This window comes from Oculina patagonica, chromosome 5 (assembly GCF_052425735.1).
Source record: "Oculina patagonica isolate OP01 chromosome 5, crgOcupat, whole genome shotgun sequence".
In the NCBI taxonomy this organism is placed as follows: domain Eukaryota; kingdom Metazoa; phylum Cnidaria; class Anthozoa; order Scleractinia; family Oculinidae; genus Oculina; species Oculina patagonica.
The window spans coordinates 4,627,769-4,654,849 of record NC_135762.1 but is presented as its reverse complement, the minus strand read 5'-3'; the positions used below and the strand labels follow the sequence as shown (position 1 = coordinate 4,654,849).

The 27,081-nt window shown below is 38.3% G+C and overlaps 1 protein-coding gene across 1 annotated transcript; it reads left to right on the top strand.

Annotated features, from left to right (window-relative positions):
* Positions 1 to 3,158: 3,158 nt before the first annotated feature.
* LOC144653816 (uncharacterized) lies at positions 3,159 to 25,691 on the top strand. The gene is made up of 23 exons (XM_078513914.1): positions 3,159 to 3,437; positions 7,804 to 8,115; positions 8,450 to 8,740; positions 9,992 to 10,288; positions 10,681 to 10,992; positions 11,393 to 11,536; positions 12,016 to 12,312; positions 12,856 to 13,185; positions 13,795 to 14,175; positions 14,742 to 15,080; positions 16,521 to 16,835; positions 17,492 to 17,827; positions 18,518 to 18,787; positions 19,118 to 19,402; positions 20,202 to 20,387; positions 21,039 to 21,146; positions 21,454 to 21,653; positions 21,767 to 21,889; positions 22,277 to 22,347; positions 22,572 to 22,612; positions 22,744 to 22,840; positions 23,106 to 23,211; positions 23,602 to 25,691. Exons 1-23 carry the CDS (start codon positions 3,371 to 3,373, stop codon positions 24,205 to 24,207), a joined length of 5,514 nt encoding a protein of 1,837 aa, XP_078370040.1. The 5' UTR covers positions 3,159 to 3,370; the 3' UTR covers positions 24,208 to 25,691.
* Positions 25,692 to 27,081: the final 1,390 nt, after the last annotated feature.

The following is a 27,081-nucleotide window of genomic DNA, read 5'->3' as shown; positions in this document are numbered from 1 at the left end:
TTGGTCTCGTCATTGGTATTTTGGCTCGACTACGTCTCGCCAAAATACGAACCATGGCTCGACCAAACTCGCCTGATATGCGGCCGAAGCGTACCAAAAAGGTACGATTAGGTATAATTAGCGATTTTATTTAATATTTTATTATTTATAATGACGAGGTTATCAAGAGAAATTTTCAACATGCCTTATATATCTATATTGTGTTTACCCACGTCTTGAGTAATATCATCGCTTATCAATAATTTTATTTACTTTTAGTTGTAGATCGAAGCCATAAAGAGAATTTTCAACTTTCTCTAAAGATATCAGTCAAAGGCTATTTCAACCCACACCTTCGATAATATCATATCGTTTACCGATTTTTTTCTTCTTCTTTTTCTTCTTTGGTTATTAAAAAACAACGGGGCCAATATGAGAACTTTTTTATCATTAAGCCATGTTTTAACCCGCTGTTGACCCATATTTCTCTATGTATATATCAGTTGAAGTTTGCTTCAACCCACACCTTGGATAATATCATATCGTTTACCAATTATTTTTTCTTCTTTCGTACAGTTATGAATAATGAGGCCAATATAAGAATTTTTCACCATACCCAGGTTTAAACCCACTGTTGACCCATACTTTGTCTTTTTTTATTTAAAGATAACGGAAAGATCAAGTATGCATATCCCATATCACTTGTTTTTGGGTAAGTTGCCATGCCTACACCTCCAATAATACCATCCATTTACAATTTTTGCAGGTTTTGTGCCAATAGCATCATCCATTTACAATTTTTGCTGTTTTTGGACGAGTTGCCAATATCATCCATTTACAATTTTTGCTGTTTTTGGACGAGTTGCCAATAATGTCATCCATTGACAGTTTTTGCTGTTTTTGGACGAGTTGCCAATAATGTCATCCATTTACAATTTTTTTTGTTACTGTTTTCGTTTTTTTTTTGTTTTAGATAAAGACGAAGTCAATATGAAAACTTTCGTGATATGCCCTTGTTATTATCCACACTGACACCTTGGCTTACATCATCTTTTACCAATGTGTTTCAGTTACTGATTATGACAAGGCCAATACCGTTTAGGCGCGATTGCTGCGATACTGGTGCTTATCTCTTTCAATCGCAGGAAAGCATACTTACAAAAAGAACTTCCGTTAGGCATATTGTGATTCAATACAGAAAATTATTGCGAGTTTTGTAGCATGTCTTTAATTCTTGCTTGACAGGCCTTGACAGGATTCACAGGAAGGTTAAACCACTGCCTTCCTATCAAAACCTCTAATGGACCAAATTAAAAAAAAGGTTTTCCGTTTGTGGTGTTATCCAGCACCTCTCTAGATATCAGCTAAGGACCCTGTCAGAATAGAATCCGACAATGACACTGGGGTGGTCTGAAGATGTTTGCCACTGACAGCACCTGCACTACACTGAGCGATTTCACTACCTTTCTACCAGCCCTTTAAAAAATTGGCTTACACCTTTAGCCAACTTGTTCCTCGGGATCTTTAGATTTTCCCTGTTTTTTTTTCCCATTTTATTATCATAACAGGAATGACAAATGTTGGCTTTTCTGAATCAACATGAATTAGACAAGGAGCCAATGAGTCACACCCTCGTTCCGATTACAATAACAATCGAGAATAGTTTCGAACGCTTTTGCACACAGGAAGTCTTTTCAGTCTTTTTTGCAGTTGCGGTTTCGAAAGCCGTAGCCAAAATATGAATATGTCAACATTCGCTCTTAATTTTTCCTTGAATGAAATTCTACCCTCTTAATATTCACCCTACCAAAATTCATTCACTCGTACACTCGCCAAGAATTAAATGTCACATTTTTAAGGTTTTTATGCAGCTTCCTCTCCGCAACAGGGGCAGCAAAAAGGTTGCAGAAGGTCAACTGAAAATGGCATCAGTAGTGCTGGACCGTGCCCTTGTCTGAAAATGTACGCGTAGGAGTCCCGGAGGAGGCGATATCCTGCGACTGATTATTTTATTTCTGCACCTCAAATGTAAGGCATGTACAAGGGCCACATATCTTCACGTAAAACCTGTTCATATTAAAAATGGCCAAATTAAAAATGCCAAATATAGCAGTTGACTTACGTATGTGCGAATACAAACCATGATGCGGAAAATATAAAATTTTATTACGATGCAATCTGCTCGGTAAAAAAGTGCAATTATAAATTATTAAATGGTCAACAAAAGAAGATAATTGAGTAAAGGCTGATTTGCATTTTATGAAGTAATTGCGTTGTGCGTAAAGAAGTACAACAGCAACACTCTAATTTTCCAGCGAAAATGTCCAAGTTTGGTCAGCATAGCTGAGCACTGGGCTGTATCGCTTGTCATAACAACATATTTAGATTTCCCCTTTTCACCACCGACACCGGCCACGGCAATTTAAAGTCTGAAAACGTGACGGGTGTCCCTCTCATCATCGTTTGTTGACTATGCACTCTTGAATGCACTACCAGCAAAAGAGAAGTGCTCCCCTTTACTTTATTGTCTTTACGCGGCGTGAGATGGAATCCGGAATTTTTTAGTTTAAAAGTGGGATAAAAAAAGATCAAGTCAAATATCGCCGTACCGCCCCTTCAGAGCGCCCTTATTGTTCGTGTTGTTTACATTTGAGAAGCTCATAAGACGCAGAGAGGATGCGGAGCTTCAGGAACTTCCGTTTTCCGCTGATCAACTCACTACGTTCATCTGATTACTTATAAATTACGAGATAAATGGAAAAATCTCGTGAGATTTCTATTTTTCGAACAAGCTGACCCCTTCTCCAGTTATCTGCCTTTCGACTGAACTCACGTTTGACGTTACGCCCGAAGAATCAGAAGAATCCACCGTGTTCTGGTCAATTCTAAAAGTTTTTCCTGCGTGACATTGTGGCAACTCTGCACGGGAGGGGTACGTAGTCCCTGCTGCTCTCTTGAATCGCTCAGTTAGAGTCTCAGTGACTCGCAAACGTTTCTCACAGGATATAACGCAGCTAAAGATTATAGTCTGTCAAGATTAAGAGCATATTTGAGCAGTTTAGAAGAGCGTATGTCATCTCCCCCGTTGCCCCTCTCTCCTGAGTTGCATAATCTCAGCATCAGTGACGTGTTTACTTACGTCTTTATTTCCGTCCGCGCCCATTATTTGCCCTCGAGTAGTTCCATTGTCGCTTCTGTGACGATGCATTGAGTTCAGTCATTATCTCGATCTGCGGTTACAGTGTGTCAGCCGACGTTACCGCGAATGCTTAGCGAAAGTTTTCTTTATTTTACGACCGGGACGACTCTCTAACGTACACGCAACTCAACGGGTTTGTTATAAGAGCACGGATTTTCGCATTTCTACTGGTACCTCGCTACTTCTGTCAAAATGGCACGTTTGCCGATGCCGATTGTGTCATTTGTAGTTCTTCTGGCTTTCCTCTGCCCATCGCGAGGTAAGTGTCTCGATGATTTTACGGAGGTCTTAGTGATTTTGCCCTGTGGCGGATACTCGCTTTAGCCAGGGGTATGGATTAGTACGCAACAATCTGACGTTAATTTCTAACGGAGCTTGCACGTCCCTAAGCATGTTTACGATGCCGCAAATTGAGAGTTATTATGATAATTTCGTGTGCACTCATTTATTGACTATGAAGTTTAATTATTATGAGTTCATAAAACTTGTTGGACTTCTGGCTTTTGATAAATAATATGTTCACTTTTTGTTTAAACTAAGAGGCCCCGAATCCAGATTTTCATTTTCTTAGCGTGAGATGTCATACTGTAGCAAGCATGTAATGGACAACTTCGTGCGATGCCACGGGTTGTCACTTTCAAATTTCATGTCATTAATTTATGTTTTATTATTCATAGATATACCTGGTGAACTAATTGTAGGTTCGCAGCTGTCTTTATCTGGCATCTAATTACCTCATTTCTGCAGTAAAAGCTCATCGCTGCTTAGCTTGTTATTTTCTACGGATATAGTGGCACAAACGATTTCACAACTCCGTTTACCAATGTTTTGGAACTACTAAATTATAAGGCTTCAGCTCAAGCTTAATTACGTGTGTCAACTTCCCTTGTGTAAGAGTTATTTGCCTGCTTCATCGTACATTATTAATGCAATACGCAACATGGTAATGTCACAAATATCAAATGAACGTTTTTTTAAGAGAGTGGTAAAAGGTAAATTTTTAAGCATCAAAACATTCTAAATATAGGCAATCGTGCCAATAATTTTTCGGCTAGCGGCACGCCAACACAGTTCTCTCGGAACTTCTCTGAACCGAGAGAAGTTTATCAAGCCTTATCGCCATAATGCGGCGTTTTTGCCGTTTAGCTGGGACACATGGAGAAAAGCATGATCGTACCCGTCGATAGTGAGCGGTAATTCATTAACAGAGAAAAGACACTGGCTGTGATGATTCAAATCGATCGATCGCACGTGATAATTTGTACGTTCGAATGATAATTTCTACATCCGGTCAAGACTACACAATCACAAATATTATCTGGCGTTGTTTGCGAGTATTTCCGAATGTCGCGAAAACCTTGCCTATTTCGTGTTTTTGTGAAAGGGCACATTTAAAATCCTGTGGTTTTCTTTTCTGAACTTAATTGGGACGACATTCTCTTTTGAAAGGAAACCAGTGATTATGCATTATGCGGATTGTCCGGTGAACTTCAAACAATGCTTTCCTATTGTAATCAATGTTTTCACTGAACAATGAAAAGGAAAGAAGACAAGAGAGGACAGCTTATAGCAGTCAGTTTCTTTTTATATTCAAATTGCATAAAAATGACACGGTTTTCTCGGAATCTGACAAAATGACTGTTTTTAGAAACCAGGGTCGAAACCGTTCAGCAGTGTACGTGTCATTTGTCAACTCAAAAGAAAAATTTCGCGGAGGCAAAGTAGTATAGATGTTTTTTTTTCTATGATGAGAAAAGGTCATATTATTTATTTTCGCAATACTGTTAGTAAAATAATTGAAGAACACTATTTGAACAGTCATCTCACGTTCTTGATAGCTTTGCCAAAAAAAATGAAACATGCACATTTTAATTTCAATCTTGCCAAATAAAATTTACCAGAATTTTTCTCCAGCTTACTCAGATTTTCTCAGGAAATTCAAAATAAAATGGTCCAAAATGAAAAAATACGGGAAATTTCATATTTTTTATCTGAGAATCAATAAAACTGAGCAAATGCATTAATTTTGTAAAGACTTTAGGTCAATATGTCATTGCTATTTACTTTGCATCAACATTACAACAATTGCTCATTTTTCCAAAATTCTGATAAATTTAAAATTCTCTGGTGTATTTAGGTAAATTATCATTTTCCTTATAACTTCAAAGTTAAAAAAATAGTTTGGGGTTATTTAAAAAAGCACTTAATGAAGTAATTGAGCTTTCTTCTGCCTCATTTTACAATCTTCAGTAAATTAATTTACCTGCTAAGTAAAGAGCCGCTTCAGGCAATTTTTTTGGTGTTGACACAAAGTAATTACACGTAGAACTCCTGCAAGAACCCATTGAAAAAAATAATTATGTTTAAAAAAACTTCCTGTTATCAACATCTGTGAAGTCACACTTAAATAATAGATTTTTTTCAATTTCTGATCTTACAAAACTGTTACCTGCATGTCTTATTATATATAGGTAACTTTTTTTTGAAAAGTATGGAAATAAAGTGATGATATAAGCAGCTATGCTCTTGTAAAATATAAAATAAAACTTGTTATAAATTTTTTGTCATGATTATAATTTTTATCTCCATCTACATGATAGGATATTTAAATTATAATTACAGCAATAGGTCAAGGCTCTTCATGTACTTGTAAGCTTTTCAATGGCATTGACGTAGAGCATGCAATTACAACTAAGCAGTCAGTTATCAGACCTCAGCGTGTGTCCATGTAATTGAGTCAAGAATTGATAAGTCAAAAATTTGTCCTTTCTCGATAAAAAAAAGATTTTCTTTAACTACGTAATCTTGTTTTTGGTAATTAATTACTTCATAAAGTCTAAAGAGGTAAACCTTTCTACACTGAAACCAAAATTAATTATGTCAAAAAATTTATTGTCTTATTCAACTTTAATCCATACCTCTATGTGGCCACTTCCAAATGAATAGAGTATACATGTACGTAATACTAGAATAGTATGCTAAAAAATTAAATGTCACTCACAACAAATAAAAAAGACTAAAATTTGTTCTTAACCAAATTTCAGCCTTGAGCATGTTCTAAGGATGTTCTTAAATTTTGGTCTTTACTGAGACTCTGCATTCTTATCAAAAAGTTCTTATAGAATAATAAAGTGTAGGATGTACTCCCACAAGTAAAAATAGTGTATAAAATGTTTTGGCTATGCAATATACAAATATTTCATTATATATACAGAGCTTAAATACATATTTTGAGAACTATTCAAAATAATTTGAATACTGATTGTCAGTGCCAGTAAATTTGTGACATGTCCTTTTGTTATCCAGTGATAAACATCTTATTATCAGACAATTTTCCAAACCCACAGAAGATGAAACAATAGCTGATGGCCTAAGGCTAGCTTTTCAAAATGTACAATATACATGACATTGTACATTTTGTACATGCATCTGTTAGTAAGGTGGAGATTAATCTGTGCATTACCAGTTTCACATAAACTTAGAATACATGTACAATTTGGTTAGCTATATAGGTTGCCTTCACCACTGTTATCAGGGAGTCTTGACTAGGTTGTGTTTTAAGGGTAGGCGACTTCAGCATTAAGGTCATTGCCCAGAAATAGAACTGAACACATTTTTTTTACCAAACTTCGCCTACTGGTTTATTACTTTAAAGGAACTTAAATTTTGAAATAAAAAAGGGGGGTCACCAGATTCGTTTAGGAGCAGGAAGACCTTGTATATTCCATATAATTCCTTTAAAATTCCTCTGCGCGTATCAGCAAAGTACACGTTTGTAGCGATAATTTTTTTTTCAAACACAAGAATTTATCTGTTTTCATTTTACAGAAAGAATTTGATCGCTACACCCAAAATATGAGAAAAAAATGATAGGTCACCAGACTCGTTTACGAGAAAGCGACAATTTACTTCTCTCGCGGACTAAGCCACATAGGAAAAAGCCGCCATTTTGTTTATGTGCGCGCATTCGCGTGCGCTTATTGCGCGTAAAATTCTGCGCAGTAAGGATGCGCAATGCAATACAGGGCAATGACCTTAACAGAACCTCAGTTTTATAATCATTAAAAATTAGATTTAATATGTTCTGTTGAAAGAAACTCCCCCCCCCCCCCCACATTGACAATTTTGAACAGAAATATTATGAAAAAGCAGGATATTTTAATACTTTAATGTCCTGTTTTTTATATAGAGCTGGTGCAAGCTAGGATATATAAAGAACCCATCAGTCAATAATTATGATCATAATTATGAATGTTTTCAACATTGAATGCCTTTTCTATATTTTCATTTTTGACACAGCATTAAATAAATTCACAACATAATTTTTAGTACAATATAACCATATTTGATACAAATTGTTGAGAATAGTAATTTCTCTAATCTGACCAACTGCATGCAATTCACCACAACACTGGAAAAATTACCCATAATAATACAACGGTCCTACTTACCATTTCTTCTAAGCTTGCACTTACGGGAAGTTTTTAACAAGAGCTGTTGAAATAAAAATTGTATCAATTCAAATCTCAATTCAAATCAATTCAAATCACCAAACGTTTTTAATTGGCTTAATTGTTTCTTGTAACATGACAGGCTGAGGCTAACACTGATTCTATGTTTTGCAGTCTTCACAGATGGTTCTTATAGTCTCCTTAATGATCGCCCACCTCGTTATTTACTTGGTGCACGTGGATACTCTGTAGATCTTGACTGTCAATTAAATGACCCATCAGTTGATGTGCATCTAATGCAAGAAAAGAGTGGATCAAGCAAACCACTTAAGAGGGTTCCAGATGGAGTCAAAGTTACACAGAGTGGACAAATATTTACTATAAACAATCTTGAGCCCTCTGATAAAGGGAGATATTCTTGTAAAGTTCAATCAACAGTATTAACCATAGAGCAAATTTATATCGTGACTTATGGATCAACACAAGGTAATCACAGTGTGTTAATTGTAATTATAGTTTATAAATCATTAATTAAGTCCATCGAGCATTCACAGAGTCCCGTAGAGTGTAAAGCAAAAAAATAAATGACCGCACAAAAAATGGGGACGAGGTAGGCGTGGCCGTGCGAAAAGTGGGGAAACTCAATGGGACTCTGCGAACGCTCAACAGACTCTGCGAGAAAATAGCGGCTGCTTGTAGTCTAATTTATATCATACATGTAGTATCCATTTGCAATTTTTTGTAAATTTATTATTGTGGATAATGTTGTACACTGTACCTGTATTTCACTGATAACAAGTCATTGCCATTGATTTTGCAGAAAATTACATTTCTTCACATTCTGTACTTCCAACAAGCATCTCCGTAAATGAAGGAGAAAGTGCTAACTTTACCTGCAACGTAACTGGAAAAGGCATCAAAATAGTGGAATGGTATAAAGATAAAAAAAGACTTCCCAGCACATATTATCAAACTGGTGACAGCTATATAAGTGATCTCCAATTAACAGCTGTTACTGTTTCACAAGATGGTGCTTTCGAGTGTCGAACAACAGTTATTCCTAAAGGGTACAAGGGCTACAAAGCAAAAACAGGAATGCTGTCGGTTACAGGTGGGTATACCTGCAGGCTTGTTAGGTTTTTTCTATCTGCATGAGTAATCAAATACATTCATGAATATACTTTCACTGTAAAAATAAGTGGATAATAAAGTAAGTTTGTGTTTCTTGTAAAAAACACTAGGTCATCTGCAGCTGTCTGATCTAAGGATTAAGAACCGGCATGTCTAATTCACGGAACCCATGGAACCCACAGAACCTATGAAACCAGTCATACTGTACCTGAGTATGGTTTAAAACCTTTAGACGATAGATTTCTTAGCAAACATCGAAATATTTCAACACTAGCACTCTCACTAGTTTGACCGCCACCATTTTGGAGGATACTGCAAGGAGTATGGACACTAGTCTACCCGGCTACTCATAGAAGAACTTTCGTAGGGCATGAAGTCTGAAAAGTTTTCAGATTATATTTGACTCAGAGCAATTGATTCATGAAGTTTAACTTCTTTCATGAAGTTTAAATATAATATGATAACTTTTCAGACTACACGCCCTACAAAAGTTCTTCTACGGGTAGTCGGGTAGATTAATGTCTGTACTATTGGCAACTAGTATCCTCCAAAATGGCGGTGGTTTCAAATCAGTGAGAGTGCTATAGTGTTGAAATAATTTGGTGTTTTGCGTAGAAATCTATCCTTTGAAGGTTGCAAAACCATATTCACATATGTGTTTTCTGTTTTAGAGATGGTTCCGTTGGTTCCATGAATTAGACATGGCATTATGAACACATATTATGTCAATGAACTTAAAAAAGCGAAGTTTTATATGCATAGGGGAAAAATTACAATGCATTAAACCATAATGAAAACACTGTGTTTTGGGGTCATGTCCAGTTATTTAAATTGAACCCAAGCATTTGCAGTGCCAAACTCTAACATCACGTACAATTTTCTGCATGTAGGTTAATTTATTTGATTTGCGCTAATGACAGAAAAATGCTATTGCTACATGCAGTCTGTACTTTCCAACAGGTCTTGATCTAACATACTTGTCTGTACTTCAGCAATCATAAACCAATCCAAACTTGTGAAGCCAACATGAAGCCCAGGAAAACGGGTACATGTGCGAGTGAATCATGATTGGTTTTGATGTCACTTCTTATTTAAACCAATCATTAAACAAAAGTAAAGCAAAACCAATGTAATTCAGGATTGCTTTCGGCACTGAATTGAAAACCACTCTAATAGTTTTTATCACATGTGCATGTCCATTGATATTTTTTTCAATAACAATCTATTTCAGAATTTCATTTTCTTGCTATAAAGAAGAGGCCATATCAGAGACTATTTGTTGGCGACACAGTGACGATTAATTGCAAGACAAATGACCAAAAAGCATCCTCTAGTTTATGGGTGAAGAAAGGGACAAATCCAGGACAAGAAATTGTTCCAAATGGTGGAACTATCACACAGAAAGGCAATAGATTTATTTTTAGCAGTGTAGCACTGGATAATGCTGGTCACTACATATGTAAAGCTACTTTGCCAATCATAAACAAGACTATTGAAAAAGAGATCACAAGTCTGTTGGTCTTTACAGGTGAGGAACAAATACAGTATACTCTGACAAATTATCAAAATAATTCACACAACAAACGTTTTGACCAGAAAATGTCATGAAATGCAGGCCTTTATGTAATATACCGGTACATTGTATTTGATTGTATGTTAATCAGTAGCCTGGTGGATAAGAAAAAAGTAACATCATTTATTTCATGTAGTACTAGAGATTTTTCTCTCCTGTTACTGATTTTTCTCTCCTGTTACTGTACTGGCAGTACATTTGCTACATGTACAGTAGTTCCACTAATAGCCCTCATGCAAGAAATGCAGACTTGAAGAAAATCAGCTTAATATGCAGAATTTTTAAAGGGTTTATTCTCTATCTTATCCAATGACATCAGTAATAATAGACATGTCTGTCCTTACCAGGCGATAATAGGAATCCTCAAGCCCAAGTGTACCCATTTGTTAAAGAGGCCCTTCGAGGACAGGACTTAAATTTTTCCTGTCAAGCTCCTGGTGATGGTATCTCTATGAAATGGTTAAAAAATGGTGTAGCTGTTCCAAGTTCTCAAACACACAGGCAACCAAGCAGAAGCATAAAAGGATTTACCTTTAATGAAAACATTCTGATGTTAAAAATGGTTTCACGAGTAGATGATGGCAACTATACTTGCATTGTTACAACCTCTCAAAACCCAGGATATTCCAACAAAGTCACTGCTAGGCTATCGGTTAAAGGTATGTTGGTTGAAAGTTACCTTTTTGTTTTTAATTCTAATTTCTTTTGAGACAAGCAAGCATCAAGGGTAAAAATTCCCTAGATGGGAACTCGAAATAGTGCTGGCCTAGGGGAAGGCCTAGAACAACTTGGCGAAGGTCAGCTGAGAAAGAACTCAAGTCCCTGAACCTGACATGGAGTGGAATCCAGAAGGTGGCACAAGACCGCTCCCGTTGGAGAGAGACTGTGGAGGCCTTATGCATCCAATGGCTCCACAAGGACTGATGAATCATTAATTGATTTTCCAACATGTTCTACATGGTTACATTTCTTTTTATTTTGGTTATCAATTTAACCTTTCAAGAGAGAAAATTAAGGCAAAGACATTGGATAATGTAGACGGTGTACTTCATTTCACAGAGTGCCATGAACCCAATGGAAAGTTTGCTGATCCAACCAATGTCTCCATCTACTATGAATGCATACAAGGGACTGCTGTAAAGAGAACTTGCCCTACAAAACATACATGGAACCAAGGGGCCAAGACCTGCAAGCCATTACTATGTAAGCTTTAATTATAGTGAATTCTTTTTTCATCTCTGTATAATATACACTTAATGACTGTTCCTGAGGGAAACAGTTAATTTTGTTTCCCAAGAACCTCGGGAAACGAAATTAACTGGTTTCCCAATTAAGGGATCAGTCATGAAGTGTTTTGTTATATAGCGCAACAACGCCTTAGAAAAATGGCGCTCGTCGGTCAACATTCACAGGCAACATTGCAATGTTATCCTCTGATGTCATAGAGTTTGCAGTGTTGCCCGCAAACAGTCTTTATTGTTAGATGTCATGTGATCACAAATTATTTATAAGAGCGCGTGCTGTTGGGGAAAAATTTCTAGCTTTATAACCACTTAAGATACTTATACTTTCATGGCTGCCCTTGTTATAGCATATGTTCTTGGCTTTTTTTCTCATTTTTCTTCTCTTCCCTCAACCATGAAAAACAAGACATTTACCTTGCACTTTTTGCCTTTTTACAGCATGGCTAAAAAAGCACCACAGAGGAATTCATCCCGTCATCCCAGGAGTGGCCTTCTTGTTGGACTGCAGGCTTAGTGATCCAAACATCCCAGTTGAAATATTCAGAAAAAAAGCAAGTGAAAATGAACAGAACTTTGAAAGAGTCAATCTGCTGACAGATCGATATGTTAAACAGAATGGCCAGAATTTCTCAATAGACCTCCCTGATAATACAAACATGGATTATAAATGCAGAGCTACTGAGCAGGGTGGTCAGCCTGTTCTCGAGAAGAAAGTGACTCTTGGAATAGCTATAGGTTTGTAGCAACATTGATTTAAAGATCATTATCCACATGTTTAAAATTATTTTATACACACAGGCAAATTAAGAACTGTCTTTAATATTACATGTACTTGCACTGTTGCATATGCCACATAAGTTGGTGACTGCCTCTAACATGTTCAAGTCGACAAGTCCTTTTAGGCCAAGTAAGACAATATTGTCATACAAGATCAATAATGTTGCATTACTGCAAGTGTAAAAGTATCATATTAAAAGTATCATATTACTACTCCTGTTGCATGTTGCAACAGCATGTTTCACAAAGTTGAACTCATGAATATGGTTATAACTGCAACATTACAACTTATCATTATTAATATTTATAATATTAATATTAATATAAATACTAATATTTATTAATATTATTTTATTGTTTTTATTAGTCAACAACTATTATTATTATTATTATTATTATTATTATTTTAATTAATTTAGTCACACAGACCCTTTGTCACATGATCAATAATTATAAAAATTATGCAATAATAACTGTTATTACTTCTATTTTTAATGGCAGATTTCCAACAAAATGTGGATGTTAAAACTATTCCTCCATGTTCCCGTGGTCCACTGGATATATCTGATTCCATCGAAATTAACTGCAATGTTTTTCATTTTGGAGACGTCAAATGGTTTAAGGTAGACCCATCTTCAAAGGAAGCTCGCGAAATAACGGACTCAAGAGTAAAAGAAAGTAGTCCACAGCGTGCTATTACGGGCCACTGGGAAAGGAACAGTACTTTAATGCTTCATAACGTAACACGAAGCGACGCTGGAGCGTATGTTTGCTGGAAACATAATGGATATAACAAAACTGCCAATGTGACTGTTTTCATCGATGTGGCAGGTATTAAAATATCTTCTTAGTTTAATAGTCGAAAGAAAAACAAAACACTTTAGGGCGCTGTTAGATATTTACTGAGTAGTACTATGCTATTTACAAAAGCAGAAAGTAATACACTGTACCACTGTATAAAGACAAGTTTAAAAAGTTTAAGCTTAGATAGATGAAAACTGAAAACAAACTCACTTTCTCATTTCGGCACATCACGGTGTTGAGAATGCAAATTTCTTCGTCCTCTTCATAATATGTCTTTCGATGCAGCTTTTCATCATCGTGGGAAATTGCCATTAATTCTGCTCCTCGTTTCGATGTGTTTTGACTAATTAATGCACCGAATGTCTTTTAATTAAACCAAAAGACAAAAGATGAAATCGCCGAAGAACGGCGCCATTTTTGCGAAACTGGGTTGCACATCACGTGATATATTTTAACCAATCAGAGATCGTTTCATTTAGTTGTTCGTTGTGGAGGGAACTCAAAAAGTCGAAGAATCAGATTACACACAAATTAAAAATAACGACAATTAGTTATTTCCGTATTTCTCAGTCCATTTCGCCACCTTTGTAAGTAATTTATAATTATCTGACCTACTTTGTTGAAATTATTTTCCAGAACCCTCGCCAGCAAACATATCTGCCCGAATGAATCCGCCGCAAGCTGTAAAGGAGGGCAGTAATGCCAGATTTAAATGTACTGTAAGTGGGTCTCCACGTCCTACGGTAAGATGGCTGAAAGGGGAAAAAACTGTTGCCGTGTGTGACGGAAAGCAACATGGTAGTTGTGCCACCACAAACCGCACAAAATACAAATCTAACTGGGTGGACGAAAGGGCATGCATGCTAGAACACTCAAAAGGACCGACCAGCGGCAGATGGACTAGCTGGCTGACTGTTTTGGCGACTCAATCTCCAGACGATGCTGTGAATTACACCTGTGTTGTTGACAATGGCTTGGGTAAACCACAGAAAGAGGTTGCCGCACTTGAGATCAATGGTAAGTTTGTACATTTGTTTTAGAGTATAAAATTTTATCCGAAACCATACATGGTCAGGGGTCATTTGTTGCTGGTAGTCACGTGGCCTTGTCAATCAAAGAGTTTGTATGGTCAGGTTTTATAAGAACGGAGATCATAACTCAGTGGGTGCCTGCTAAAGACAAGTGTTCAAGTCCCAAGTCCCAAACCGCCTTCGACGTTTTCAAATCTTTTGATTTTTAATTGACAGATTATTTGAAGAAACACCTACATGCCTAACAAGTTAGATTCAACTGAAAGTTATAGGCCTGCTAGCGACATAGAACCGGAGTCTGTTCTGAGCGGCAGATCGGCTGGTGATATCGACTTTGGGGACTATTTCAAGGCCACGCCCGCGTCTTTTAAAAATACAGCCCTATTTTTAAATAGGGCTGTATTTTTAAAATGCGTTTTTAATGTATTTAAAATGTATTTTAAATGCGTTTTTAATGTATTTTTAAAATGCGTTTTAGGCGTTTTTGTGACCATCATTTTACTATACTTTGCCAAGCTAAAACTGACTTTCCCATATTTCTTTTGCCGGCAGTTGATCCTGTGTTAATCAAACAAAGCAACACTGGAATTGATATACCCGTTGTTATCAAAGGCGAAAGGGAAGAATTAAAGTGCACAACAAAACGCAGCTATCCCCCAGCTAACTTCAGCTGGCGTTACCAGCAGTTAGACTGCAAAGATCATTCGACCTGCACACGATATAGTTCCAGACTCTGGAAGCCAATCTCAAAAAGGATTGGAGAAGTACAACGAAATTCTCCCACCACCAGCGTTCTTGTTGTGCCAGCGAACATTGACAAAATGTATTTCAAATGCACTGCAGTAAATTCGGTTGGCAGAGACTCCAAGGTGTACCGGTTTCTCCGAAGAGGTAAGTAATTAAACAATGGAGGGGTAAAAAATTTTGATATTATTCTTAGACAGCAGGATTTGATTTTTGGTATATATCAGTGGTATCGAGGAAGCTGTTGGTTTTCTATTGTGCTGTGGTTTGGGTATTACCTTTTCTTCTGAACCTTTGTGAAAAGGAAGTGAAAAGGATATAACAAGATTGAAGGGGCTATGTCACGCAATTTTAGGCAATTTCGGCACTGACCAACTGTTCATAGAATTAACTGAAATATCACACTAACGACTTAAACCGTAGAATAACTCTACAGAAACTCAGATTAGAGAAAGGCCAAAAAGGGGCATGGATGGGCAAAATTTGAGAAGATTAAAACGGATTGCGTTTGGGTAAACTTGAAAAACGTCGGCCCAACTTTTTCAAGTTTATCTCACTTTGTATGAAAGTGTCATTTACAATGCTCGAAAATCGTATTGTTTGTTATGTGGCCGTGATTTTGCAATGTTATGTTATGTGGCCGTGATTTTGGTCGTACTCTAAGGAAAGGTGGACTGTATATAGTTATTTAAACTATTTTGACCCATTTTGGGGCTCTCAATTAAAGTGTATATGACATGAAAAATATTTTCTGCTTATTTGAAAGGCCTTTTGAAATACAGAAGAATGGCGTTTTTCTTTTCGAAATATCTTTTTTCGTTTCAGAGATATTGACGTTTTTGTATTATGCAAATTAGATCAGTGATGACGTCACAAGATTTGACTCTAAAAATGGTAAAATACTGAATAAACAATATCTCTAAAACCATTGAAGCAGTGTTCTTGAAACTTGGCACCACAAATGTGTATCACAAAAGGAACAAAATGACACCCTTAGTATTGTTGCCATAGCAACTCTTTCAGCTCCAGTCTCTCTCTGTCAAAAAGACAAATATCCCCATATCTGACCTCTAAAGTGAGACAAAGGGTCCTGCTTAGAACAGACATAGTTCCCATATTGCCTTAATTCCCACCATTGGTTTGGCTGCGCTAGATGGTTCTTGGTTTAAGACAAAAACTGGGAATTTCAGTTTTTAATGAGACAGCACCAGCGGCAAAACTGTTGTCATGGCAACAGCCCTAAGAGTAACATTTTGTTTCTTTTGTGATGCACATTTGTGGTGCCAAGTTCCGAGAACACTGCTTTAATAGTTTTAGAGATATTGTTTATTCAGTATTTAACCATTTTTAGAGTCAAATCTTGTGACGTCATCACTGATCTAATTTGCATAATACAAAAACGTCAATATCTCTGAAACGAAAAAAGATATTTCGAAAAGAAAAACGCCATTCTTCTGTATTTCAAAAGGCCTTTCAAATAAGCAGAAAATATTTTTCATGTCATATACACTTTAACGAAAATAAATAGAATTACCTAATACCGTGACTTAGCCCCTTTAATGTCATTTTCTTCTTGTTACACATCAGAACGACTGGAACCTACCGAGAACCTGATCGTCAAACCTGCTTCTTACGTCGAACAGAATGTGGGTGAGAATATTACCTTGCGCTGTGAAGCTACTGTCGGCGTCTTCAAAGGAGCGCCATCGTGGATTAAAAATCAACAAATCTTAAAGGACCAGCCAGGAAAGATGATTGTTAATAAATGGGTAGAGGACAAATCGATAAGTGAACTACATATTCTAAATGCCAAATCCGAGGACGCTGGTCTTTATGTGTGTGTTGCTGTGAAAGAAAGAGACGGTCGGGATACTCGAAAGGGTATAAGACTGACTATCAAGGGTAAGTGAAGGCTGCTACATAACTTTTATTGAATTCTGTTTTCGAGCCCTGGCTGGAGTCATTGTCTTTTGTTCTTGGGCAAGACACTGCCCTCCATAGTGCCTCTCTTCACCCAGGTGTTTAAATGGGTACCGGCGAATTGTTGCGGGAACCTGCTACGTCCAGGGGAGTAGAATACCCCTTATCACTTGAGCGTAACGCCTAACTATTTAAATGAAATGAGCTACAATCGTATTTGAATGTTAGAGTCTCAAAATCAGAGTGTCTATCATGCTCTTAGTCCTGTCTGCACTGGAAATAAAACAACCGCCCTTACTATTTACTTTTGTTGTTTTAAAGGCCGTGGCAAACAGGGTCATATCGTTCCGAACACACTTTTGCTCGTGATGTTTCTTGGGTGGGCAAATAAGTGAGAAACAAAACAAATATTTTGTTTCTATGCTGCGCAAACTGGGAAACATTTGTTGCCGACATAAATTTTTTCTGAATAAACATCAGAAACATTTTTGTGTCTCGGACAGAAATTTTGTGTCCGCAACAAATATTGCGCCGAGGGCAATCAGGGAAACATTTGTGTTCTCGTTTGCCACGGCCTTAAGGGTTCATTAAAAAAGCAACAACATTTGAACTTAATTTCCACACAAACTTTATTGCAGAGCTGACCAAACCAACCGTCCTGCTTACTCCAAATGTGACCACAACTCAAGGTCAGCGCGCTGAATTGTTTTGTAATGTTACTGCCAATCCCCAACCGAAAGAAGTCACGTGGACGAGAAACGGAGAAAAAATTGAACCAATAAGGACAAAGGTTGACGACTGTGGGCAGCTAAGAAGTGGTTTCTACGAAATGGAAGATAGAACTCTGTCTATAAGTGGAGTGTGGCGATTATTTGTTTGTTCCGTAAGCGATGCTGAACACACCGGTTCATATAAATGTGAAGCAACGAATCCTAAGGGAAACGCTACTGGAACAACTTACTTAAACATTTTGGGTAAGTAAAAGAGTTTAGGTTAATAAATATCGTCAAGAAACAAGCTAGTTGATGACTACTTTCCTCCGTTTCTGAAAATAGACTAAGCCCACAATTTTCGTCTGAGCAACATGCATTGTGCCATACTAATAATACATACTGGTGTGGGTGTATTTGGAATACTCGTGAATGCTTGCGTTGTCTCCCGAGTCTTTTGACTTGATAACTAAAATTAGGAACTCTTGAGGGCTTCAAAGGAGATTTGCTAAAAACGGGACTTGCTCTCCTCATTTTGTCACCTTTATTCTTTTTATCACAAAGATGATGCCCCAATTTGCATATATGGTTGCCAAGAATGGGCTACATTTCCTTTCAATAACATCGTTTCTCCCTCACTAAATGCCATTCATCTGCCACACAAGAAACAGAAAAACTTGCGTGACAGGGACTAGCGTGACACGTGACATCCTAACTCGGGCCCAGCCCTCACTTCAGTGTGTGAGAACCTAGTTTCTCGCCTCTTTCGCATGCCCAGCCGGCAAGAAAGCCATTAAACATCAATTTTCCTGTAATCCTTAGCTTCCTATTTTGGGGAACGGACTTTGTAAGAGAAGACTGACGATTGGCGTAATGTGGTCAGCAGATGACCACGGCCTTTTCGTAAAACCTCTCCGTTACATTCTTAAGATAAACTTCTGGTTATATTTTCAGAAAAACCATCCCCATCTGTGACGCCATTTAAATACGACGACGACAGGATAAGGCTGACGTGTTCTGCGACTGGTAACCCCCCTCCCGTAATGTCCTGGCAGAAGGAGGACAGTGATGGCAAGTTTGTACCACTTGAGGGTAGTGGTGGCGAGTGGGTCCTGGGCGGGAATGTTATAGACGTGGAGCTATCGGAGGAGTATTACGGAACGTACCGATGTATGGCCAAGAATACACAAGGAGGCGATCACGAAGATTACCAGCTGTCTCCAGGTGGGTAATTTGGTCAGGAGACTAGCGAATGGCTTTCTGATTCCTAGGGTCTCTCTTCTCCCCGCGAATCTCTTGCTTCAGATTGATTTTATAGAGTCCCCTTCTTCTTCTTCGGAAATTTTAAGTGCCCCTCGTAATCCTAAATTTCTGAGATAACCTCCTCTCCCCCCCCCCCCGGAAAATGATAAAGCGTATTAACATCAGATAAAATATCAGATAAATTTTAAATTTTTGTAACCTCAGAATTGCTATTTCGGACATTCAAACAAGATTTTTTAGCACTGTTATAGATGTCATCCGAGTGATTATCGTAATTCTCTCCTGTTGTAGATCCCAATACTCTACAAGCTGCTCGCCCACCAGATAATAAGGCATTTTCAAAGACCTCCATGATTGTTGTGATTGCGTGCAGTGGCTTTGTGATCGCGTTACTGCTTTTGATCATTGTGGTTCTGTATCGACGAAAAAAGAAGTATGGCGGATTCTTCATCTTTACACTTCCACCTTCTCCTGATTACATCATGAAGTTGGACCCCGAGAGGTCTCTGTTGGAGCAGACAAACAAACTGCCGTATGACGCTCAGTGGGAATTCCCGAGGGAACGTCTATCGATGGGTATGTATAGCGTGCATTTAACAAATCGACCATTTTGGTCTACACTCTTTTATTAAAAACTAGCAATGGTATATTGAAGTTCCTGAGTTTTGATTGGTTAACAGGAAATGGTTAATGAGCTCATATACCATGAACCACAAATATGGTAGGTGTTTGCGTCAGCGAGAACAGCCGGGGAGCTCAAATATTGCAATTATTTGGATGTTTTTTAAAAAAAAAAATTATTCCACTTGCGCTTGTTGGACATGAAAAAGTTATAGCCCATCTACCATCTCAGCTCGTTGAATAATTGGAATAATTGTTACAGCGCGACGCGCCTTAGTGTGGCCACCCAACAAACTTTTTAGACAAGTTAGCCAATCAGAGAGCGCGAAGTTGTTTGAGTTGTCCCGCCTCCTTGTTAAAAGCGCGGGTTGTTTACGAATGCGATTCCACAGGTTTCGTGACAACAGCCTTGAACATTGCAAGGGGTGGGACAGCTCAAACAAATTCGCGCTCTCTGATTGGCTATAACTTGTCAAGAAAGTTTGTTGGGTGGCCACACTAAAGCGCGTCGCGCTGTAAATAGACCATATAAATAATGTCATAAAATGTTCAAAACTCAAGTGGAACCACGAACCGTTAGGGGAGTAGTTTCACTGCAGAGTTTTGGACATTTTGTGGCGTCATTTGTATGGTCTATATAAATTATCAGACAAACCAATTCACCTAAAAGGCTAGTGTAACTAAACTGTCAGGTAAACACCTTGCCTTGAAACAGACAACAGTTAATGTTGTAATGTTATTATTTTACATACAGTAAAGCCTCTGGGATCAGGAGCGTTTGGCCAAGTATTCCTTGCGCATGCGACTGGTATTGTTGCCTTTGATCCCCGCGGCAGCACCAAGCGTAAGTCTGGTCGCAGAAGGTCAAGGTTTGGATCCACAAGTCGGCCTTATTACAATGACAAACGGGTCACAGGAGTTGCAGTAAAAAGTCTTAAAGGTACGCCGATGATATATTTAAGTAGTTTTAAGCGTATGGGTCTATCAGTAGAAATGGCGCGAAAGAAAGAAATAGTATCATCGATCATCATCATCACCCTGACCCATAGTCGTCGTCGTCGTCATCATCATCATCATCATCATCATCATCATCATCACTATCATCATTATCATCATCATCATCATCATCATCATCATCGTTTTCATTATCATCACTCGAATGCAGGCAACCTAAGCAACATTCTTCAAAATATTGGTAATGAAACTGATTCCTTGTAGTTATTTGAATAAACGGCTTTGAGTAGAAACATATTTGCTAAGATAGACGTGCATGTAGGTTTCGTTCCTAGAAGTGTAGATGGATAAAAAAGGAATTCTACTTTTAGCCTGTGAAATAGCAATTTCGGCTTACGCCTATGTGTGGAAACTTGGCAAAAATACTGGATTAACCAAGAAGAAGTAGCAAAATACTCCTGGAGGCTTAATGCCACAAGTTAGGGGTTAAGCATTAGTCGGTACGGGCAATTAGGCTCATGAATTCCTAACCTATGTGCGCGACGACTATGCTGTTTAATGTTTCTGCCTGTGATATCTGTACAGTATTCCAAACCTTTCTTGACTAATCTGACCTGCTGCATGGGTTTCTCTACAGAAAGTGCAACAGAAGCCGAGTACAGGGATTTGGTGTCAGAACTGAAGATTCTGATCCACATTGGCGAACACAAGAACATTGTCAACCTGCTTGGGGCATGCACTAAGGGTAAGTAAACTAAATAATTATTGATAAAGATATCGTCCCGTAATCAACTAGACTCCGTTCCACTGACCTGTCTAATGCTCTAACCACTCAGCATAAGGCTAGGAGGGTTCAGCGATTTTTTTTACATGGTTCGTAATTTAAATCTGTGGTCATCGATTAACCAATCATTTTTTACGGTTTCCAAGCAAGTGTCTCTTGCGCTGAACACCGGCAAAATATTGCCAGTTGTAGCTTCCAATCGACTGACCCGTTCGACTATTTTAAATTATCGTGGTCTAAATGTTTACATAAAATTTCTAATTCTCAGGTCGGGAGCGTGATCTCTGGGTTATAATCGAATACTGTCCTCATGGCAACTTGCTTGACTTCCTCCGCAAGCGCCGCGAGATATTCGAGGCGACGTGGACCACGCCCACTGAGCACGCTGACGTCACATTTACGACGATTGATCTTTACATTTGCGCATTGCAAGTCGCGCGTGCGATGGAATTCTTGACAACGAGAAGGGTAAGTCTCTCGTGATTAGAAATTCATGAACAAATTCGATTCGTGTTAGTGGTTGAACATGTCCTGATGGTACAAGCCGCAAGATTAACATGTACAAATGTTTGATTTTGCAGTGTGTCCACCGTGACCTTGCCGCTAGGAACGTGTTAGTGGGAGAGGATTATGTTCTGAAAGTGGCAGACTTTGGTTTGGCGAGGGACATTTATAAAGATGAGCATTACGTCAAGACGACCTCGGTAAGAATGATCAAAACCGCGCTGTTTGTAATGCGCTTGAGGGACTACTGCCAAACCTCTTCTTCTATAATACGGACATTTCCCTGTAACGGACAGTTTACTTTGTCCGAAAGAGACTAAAATGAATAAAACTTTGCATGTACCTCTGTAATACGGACACTTTACCTTGTGGAGTGTCCCTATGGTGTCCATATTAACGAGGTTCTACTGTTATATCATGTTATATTTTTGAGAAAGTGTATCAAGTTTTATTTATGTCTTTCTTGTAGGCGTTCCGTTAGAATCCAGTCAATTTCTCTTTCTTTGTTGAGGAACTAAGCTCTCTTGGCGACAGTCCGCAAATGCTGTCTTCTTTGTTCATAATCCTTTTTCCTTGTTTCACCACAGGGTCTGCTTCCAGTCAAGTGGATGGCTATTGAGGCGTTAGTTGACCGAGTCTACACTCATAAAAGTGATGTGTAAGTTACAGCTTTACTGAAAGTTTGTAAAGTTAAGCAATAACTATCCTTAAGACGTGCGGCACTAGTCTGGTTCGAACGCGGCATCCCAAAAATCGGACTGGGAGAGTCCTGCTTTGAACCATGCTACTATTTTCTCGCGACGCAACGTTTAGCCAATCACAGAGCGCGTTACATTCTAGTCATTTTATATCTCAAACGGCGATTCCATTTTTTTTCCTCAGATGGTCGTTTGGCGTTATGTTATGGGAACTCTTTACACTTGGTGAGTTTTATAAAAAAAAAATACTTTTTATGGTTTCAAAAAAGGAGAAGAAAAAAATTAATCTTAATAGCAGTTCGATTGAAAATCCCTTTTGAAACGCCATTGTTCTAACGTGGTATTTGATTGTTAAGGTGGAAGTCCGTACCCAGGCCTCCCGGCCAATGAAGTCTATCAGTATTTGATGGAAGGAAATCGTATGGAGAAGCCCGTGGATTGCCCGGATGAAATGTAAGCATTTGATTGGCCTGTTTGTTAAGGCGTCAATGATTATGTGTTATTAAGCTACTGATTCATTTTGTTCATTTGTTTATGTATTCATTCATTCTTTCCTTTCTTTCTTACTGCATTTTTTCTTCATTCATTCATTCATTCGTTCGTTCGCTCGTTTGCTCGCTCGTTTATTCATTCTTTTGTTCGTTCGTCCGTTCGTTGGTTTATTTATTTATTTATTTCAGTATTTATTTATTTAATTATTTATTTATTTTTCTGACAGGTACGAAATAATGTGCGATAGTTGGATGCACAGTCCAGAAGACAGACCACCCTTCACAGATGTTGCGGCTCGTATTGATAGACTTTTGGAAGACAGAACTACTGAGGTAATGTCAAAGTTAAAGTCTGTCAACTGCTTTTAATTTAACATTTCCTATACTTTTTTCCGAGGTTTCATACAATCTCAAAAAGAGTCTCCATAACCTTTTCGAATACTTCGACCATTCAGAAAATGCTCGTAAAGAAATGTAAAGGGAATACGTGAACTTTGACTAATAGGGAAAGTCAGGGATCATATGGAGCTGGTGACTCGAACGCTATCGAATGCTATCGATCCGACTTGCTCTCGTATGGAGTCAACTAAATAAAAGTGTGTATGACCCTCCCTCCCCCACCTCCCCTCCCCTCTTTCTCCTCGTAATCATTTCACTCCTTCCATTTCATATAACGTCCCATTCAAATTTTATTTATCCTTGCCTCTGCATTTTGTTTTGTAGACTGGGGAAGGATACCTCGATCTCGAGCATGCCGAGGATGACCCGACCTTAGACGAGCCAACATTCGACGATGAATACCTCGATCCGGGAGAGAGCCTTCTCTTACCTCCAGGCAGCCCCACCTCAGAGGACAATAAGCACGCTCCCCTGCCTCCCCTCCCGGTCCCTATGGAGGAAATCGAACTGGAAACGTTTGCTGAGAATCCCGAGGAAGAAGAAAAGCAGAAATTCATTCTTCACGATCCACCGAAGGAAAAACGTACTCTTCGCATGGACAGTGAGTTGGAGAAAGTTCGCAAAGACACACTAGAGAGAGAAAAGTCTAGAGAGAGCGTTGGCCAGGGTAGTGATGACGAATTTATCAGCGAGAAAGAACAACTTCGATCAGACGACGAGGATAAAGATATCTGCGAAAGAAATTCTGGCATGTTCGAATATCCGCCGGATTACGACCACAAACCGGGGCATAATTTACTACTTGTCCCTTTACCGCAAGAAAACGGTTACTATGGCGACCAACACCCCTCTCAAGGCGACGTGGATATTAAAACAGGTAAAACCGGTTCCCTGGGAAGACAGCCATCTAACAGATATGTAAAATCGTAACACGAGTGACGAAATTTGACTAAAAATAACTACGTGACTGATACAAGCAATGATAAAGCGCTTCAGGAAATCTGAGGAGCTTCGCTATGGTGTACGCCTCTAACTGGGAACATTTCCTTCAAATGCTGTCCTATGAGACGACGTACGAACATCCAGGAAGAGAAGTCAAATCAAGCATTCTCGGATGGACTTTGCCTTCTCTTTCCTTGGCAGAAAATGAAAGAATTGCTAAAAAGATTCCAGGTATTACATGAGCCCATCAAGTGTTACTGTAAATAAGAGAGAAAGCGCTCTGGTGGTGTATAAATATATAGGTAAAAAATGGTATTCTTCTAATACTTAACCGATACCATTCAACTACCTGTGGGAAATTAAAATTAACGAATTTATACTTTTACTATAAATATAAGAGAAGGTGTTTTATTGTAAATTTGTATTCTTTATTTACGATATTGGAAATGAAAGCTGCACTTCAAAATTGATGCAAATCAGATAAATGGAACTGAAAAATTATTAGCTTACGGTTACAAAGCAACGGTACTTTTTGGTTATCATGTTTAATAAAATAGCCGTATTCCACATGGCTTGTAGCCAATCAGAGAAAGGATTTTATGTTAATATTGTTTTAAAAGTAGTTCTTCGATATAGGTCATTGATTCCCGCTTCATACAAGCATAGTAGTCATGGTAGGATAGTAATTCTGGGGTCGTTTGAGAAGGCATTTTTTTTTTCAAACAATGAATCGATTGGTCCCAGCTTGTGGTTAATAATTTTGAAACAAACCTGACTGTCCGGGGTTCTAAAGGATGTAGAGCTTGCAAGCCATGAACAGCCAAAAAATGGACTTGAGACGGTAGAAATAGATAAAAGAAACATAAAGCCGTAGTGAAACCGAATGAAAATCGAGTTGTGGCCGTTTTGTATCTTGGATGGTTGAAACTGTGAACAGTCCCTCTGTTTTCCGATACGATCACAGTAGCCACTGATGAGTCGCCATATTGATTAAGATGGCGATTCTGCGATGGAGCGTGACTGTTTAAATGGGGATAAGAAGAACTGTTCATAGTTTAGTAATGCTAAGATTTTCAGCCTGTTTCGTTTGACTGTTTTTTGTTTGTTTGTTTTTTGTTTGTTTGTTAATTAAATTTTTCTAAAGTGTTAAGCGAAAAAATAGTTTTCGCGAATTACAATGTGCCTTCTTAGTAAAACGATCCCAGAATCCTTTATCCAAGGTTTCTGTAGTAGCTTATAGCGAACAAAGTTCGCAGGATACTTCGATAATTTACCTTAATTATAATGTGATTATTAGCATCTAATGTTTCACAAAGATCTCAAAGATCTTGTAGCTTATTATAATAATTAAAGATCGTCAATAGAATTCTAAGTTACTGTTGAATAACAGTCAAAGGCTAATTAGCAAATTTATATAAATTGAAATATTTATGTTGTCAGTAAATATATGAAATAAACACGGCTTATTATAACATTGATTTCATCATTTTATTTACTTTTTTCTCTTTAAAACTGAAAACAGAGTTATGACAACTGTTTCGAACACGTCTTATTTTACGGCTTACAAACTATAAAACTATAAATATAAATTTTGCTTGTGGATATTGCATCAACTTAAAAAAGTTCGAATTTTTATATGACTGTACACTGGTAACGATCAACAATTTTCAGGGATCGGATTTTTTTAAAAAAAAATAGTAAAGATCAGTTGAGGGGAACAGCTTGTCTATGGCTTACGCTCTTATTCCAGACAGTTTTTTGAATACTGGCAAGTACCGTCTTAGCCAGGCCAGTCGTGGTGCCCATATTGCCCCAGCCGATTTATGGTGGTCAGTTTCTGATAAACGTTTGGTCGTAGTTTAGTGAAGCATTTTCCTTATCCAGATCTATCCATTGTCGCATTATCATAGCTGAGTTCCGCTCACGGCTTTGTCATAAGCAGATTCTGCTTATCGGATAACTAAAGAGGATTACAAGGATTAATCTGTGGCCACCTTTAACAACAGAACAAAAGGACCGTTTGGAGTAGTTCCCAGACTACTGCATGTATGTTGTTTCCGATCTGTTGCTTCTCGGGCTGTGTAATACTGTAACCATGTACTTTTCTGACTGGCACGTCTACACGAAGTATACTGAGTTGACATCATGCACATGTGCTCAATAACGTATGTGATATCGACTGATCGTGAAATGGGGACCAAAACATCCTATTATGCTGCTAATACATTTCCTCTCACTAATTTGGGTTTTACTGACCTCCCACTAACCCTTACCCAGGCCACACCCAGTTTAACCAGCCTCACGTAGAACAAAAGGTTTTCAAGAGAATCGGATCTTGACCAGATCGTCCAGTCCTCGTGCTGCTGCCGTGTTCTCAGCCTCTTCCGACCCACGTAATTTTAGGGGAACGACAGAAAAACAGGGGGGGGGGGGGGTGGTAGCTACACTTTCGATTGACGGCATCCTATCCTTGGAGGAGTTAGCGCGTTTCGTGCTAAAAATAAACCGGAGTTTTAAACTCCGGTTTATAACTCCGGTTTATTTTTAGCACGAAACGCGCTAACTCCTATTGCCGATAGCGTGGGCTTTACCGTGACACCTTAAGCCCCTTGTCAAAGAAGGAGAAATCAAAGAGGTTGACTCATTTTAAAGAGTTTCCCGTCAAGGGGGCGCGTGACCTCTTGACAAGAACAGTGCCCCTCACATTCTTATTTCTGGTGCATTTGCTTGGCTCTTTTTCGAGACATACTAAGTCTACCAGTCGGTTGACCTGGTTGCTTTACTGTTAAGTTTTCTTTCTCTTTTTGCTCAGGGACTGGTCAATAAGTACCAGGGGGGGGTGGGCCGGAGCAATTGGAAAAG

Coding starts and splice junctions, on each gene's coding strand:
- LOC144653816 (XM_078513914.1), top strand. CDS start 3,371: ATGGCACGTTTGCCGATGCCGATTGTGTCATTTGTAGTTCTTCTGGCT. Junction 3,438..7,803: donor TTTCCTCTGCCCATCGCGAG/GTAAGTGTCTCG, acceptor TATGTTTTGCAG/TCTTCACAGATGGTTCTTAT. Junction 13,186..13,794: donor TGTTTTCATCGATGTGGCAG/GTATTAAAATAT, acceptor ATTATTTTCCAG/AACCCTCGCCAGCAAACATA.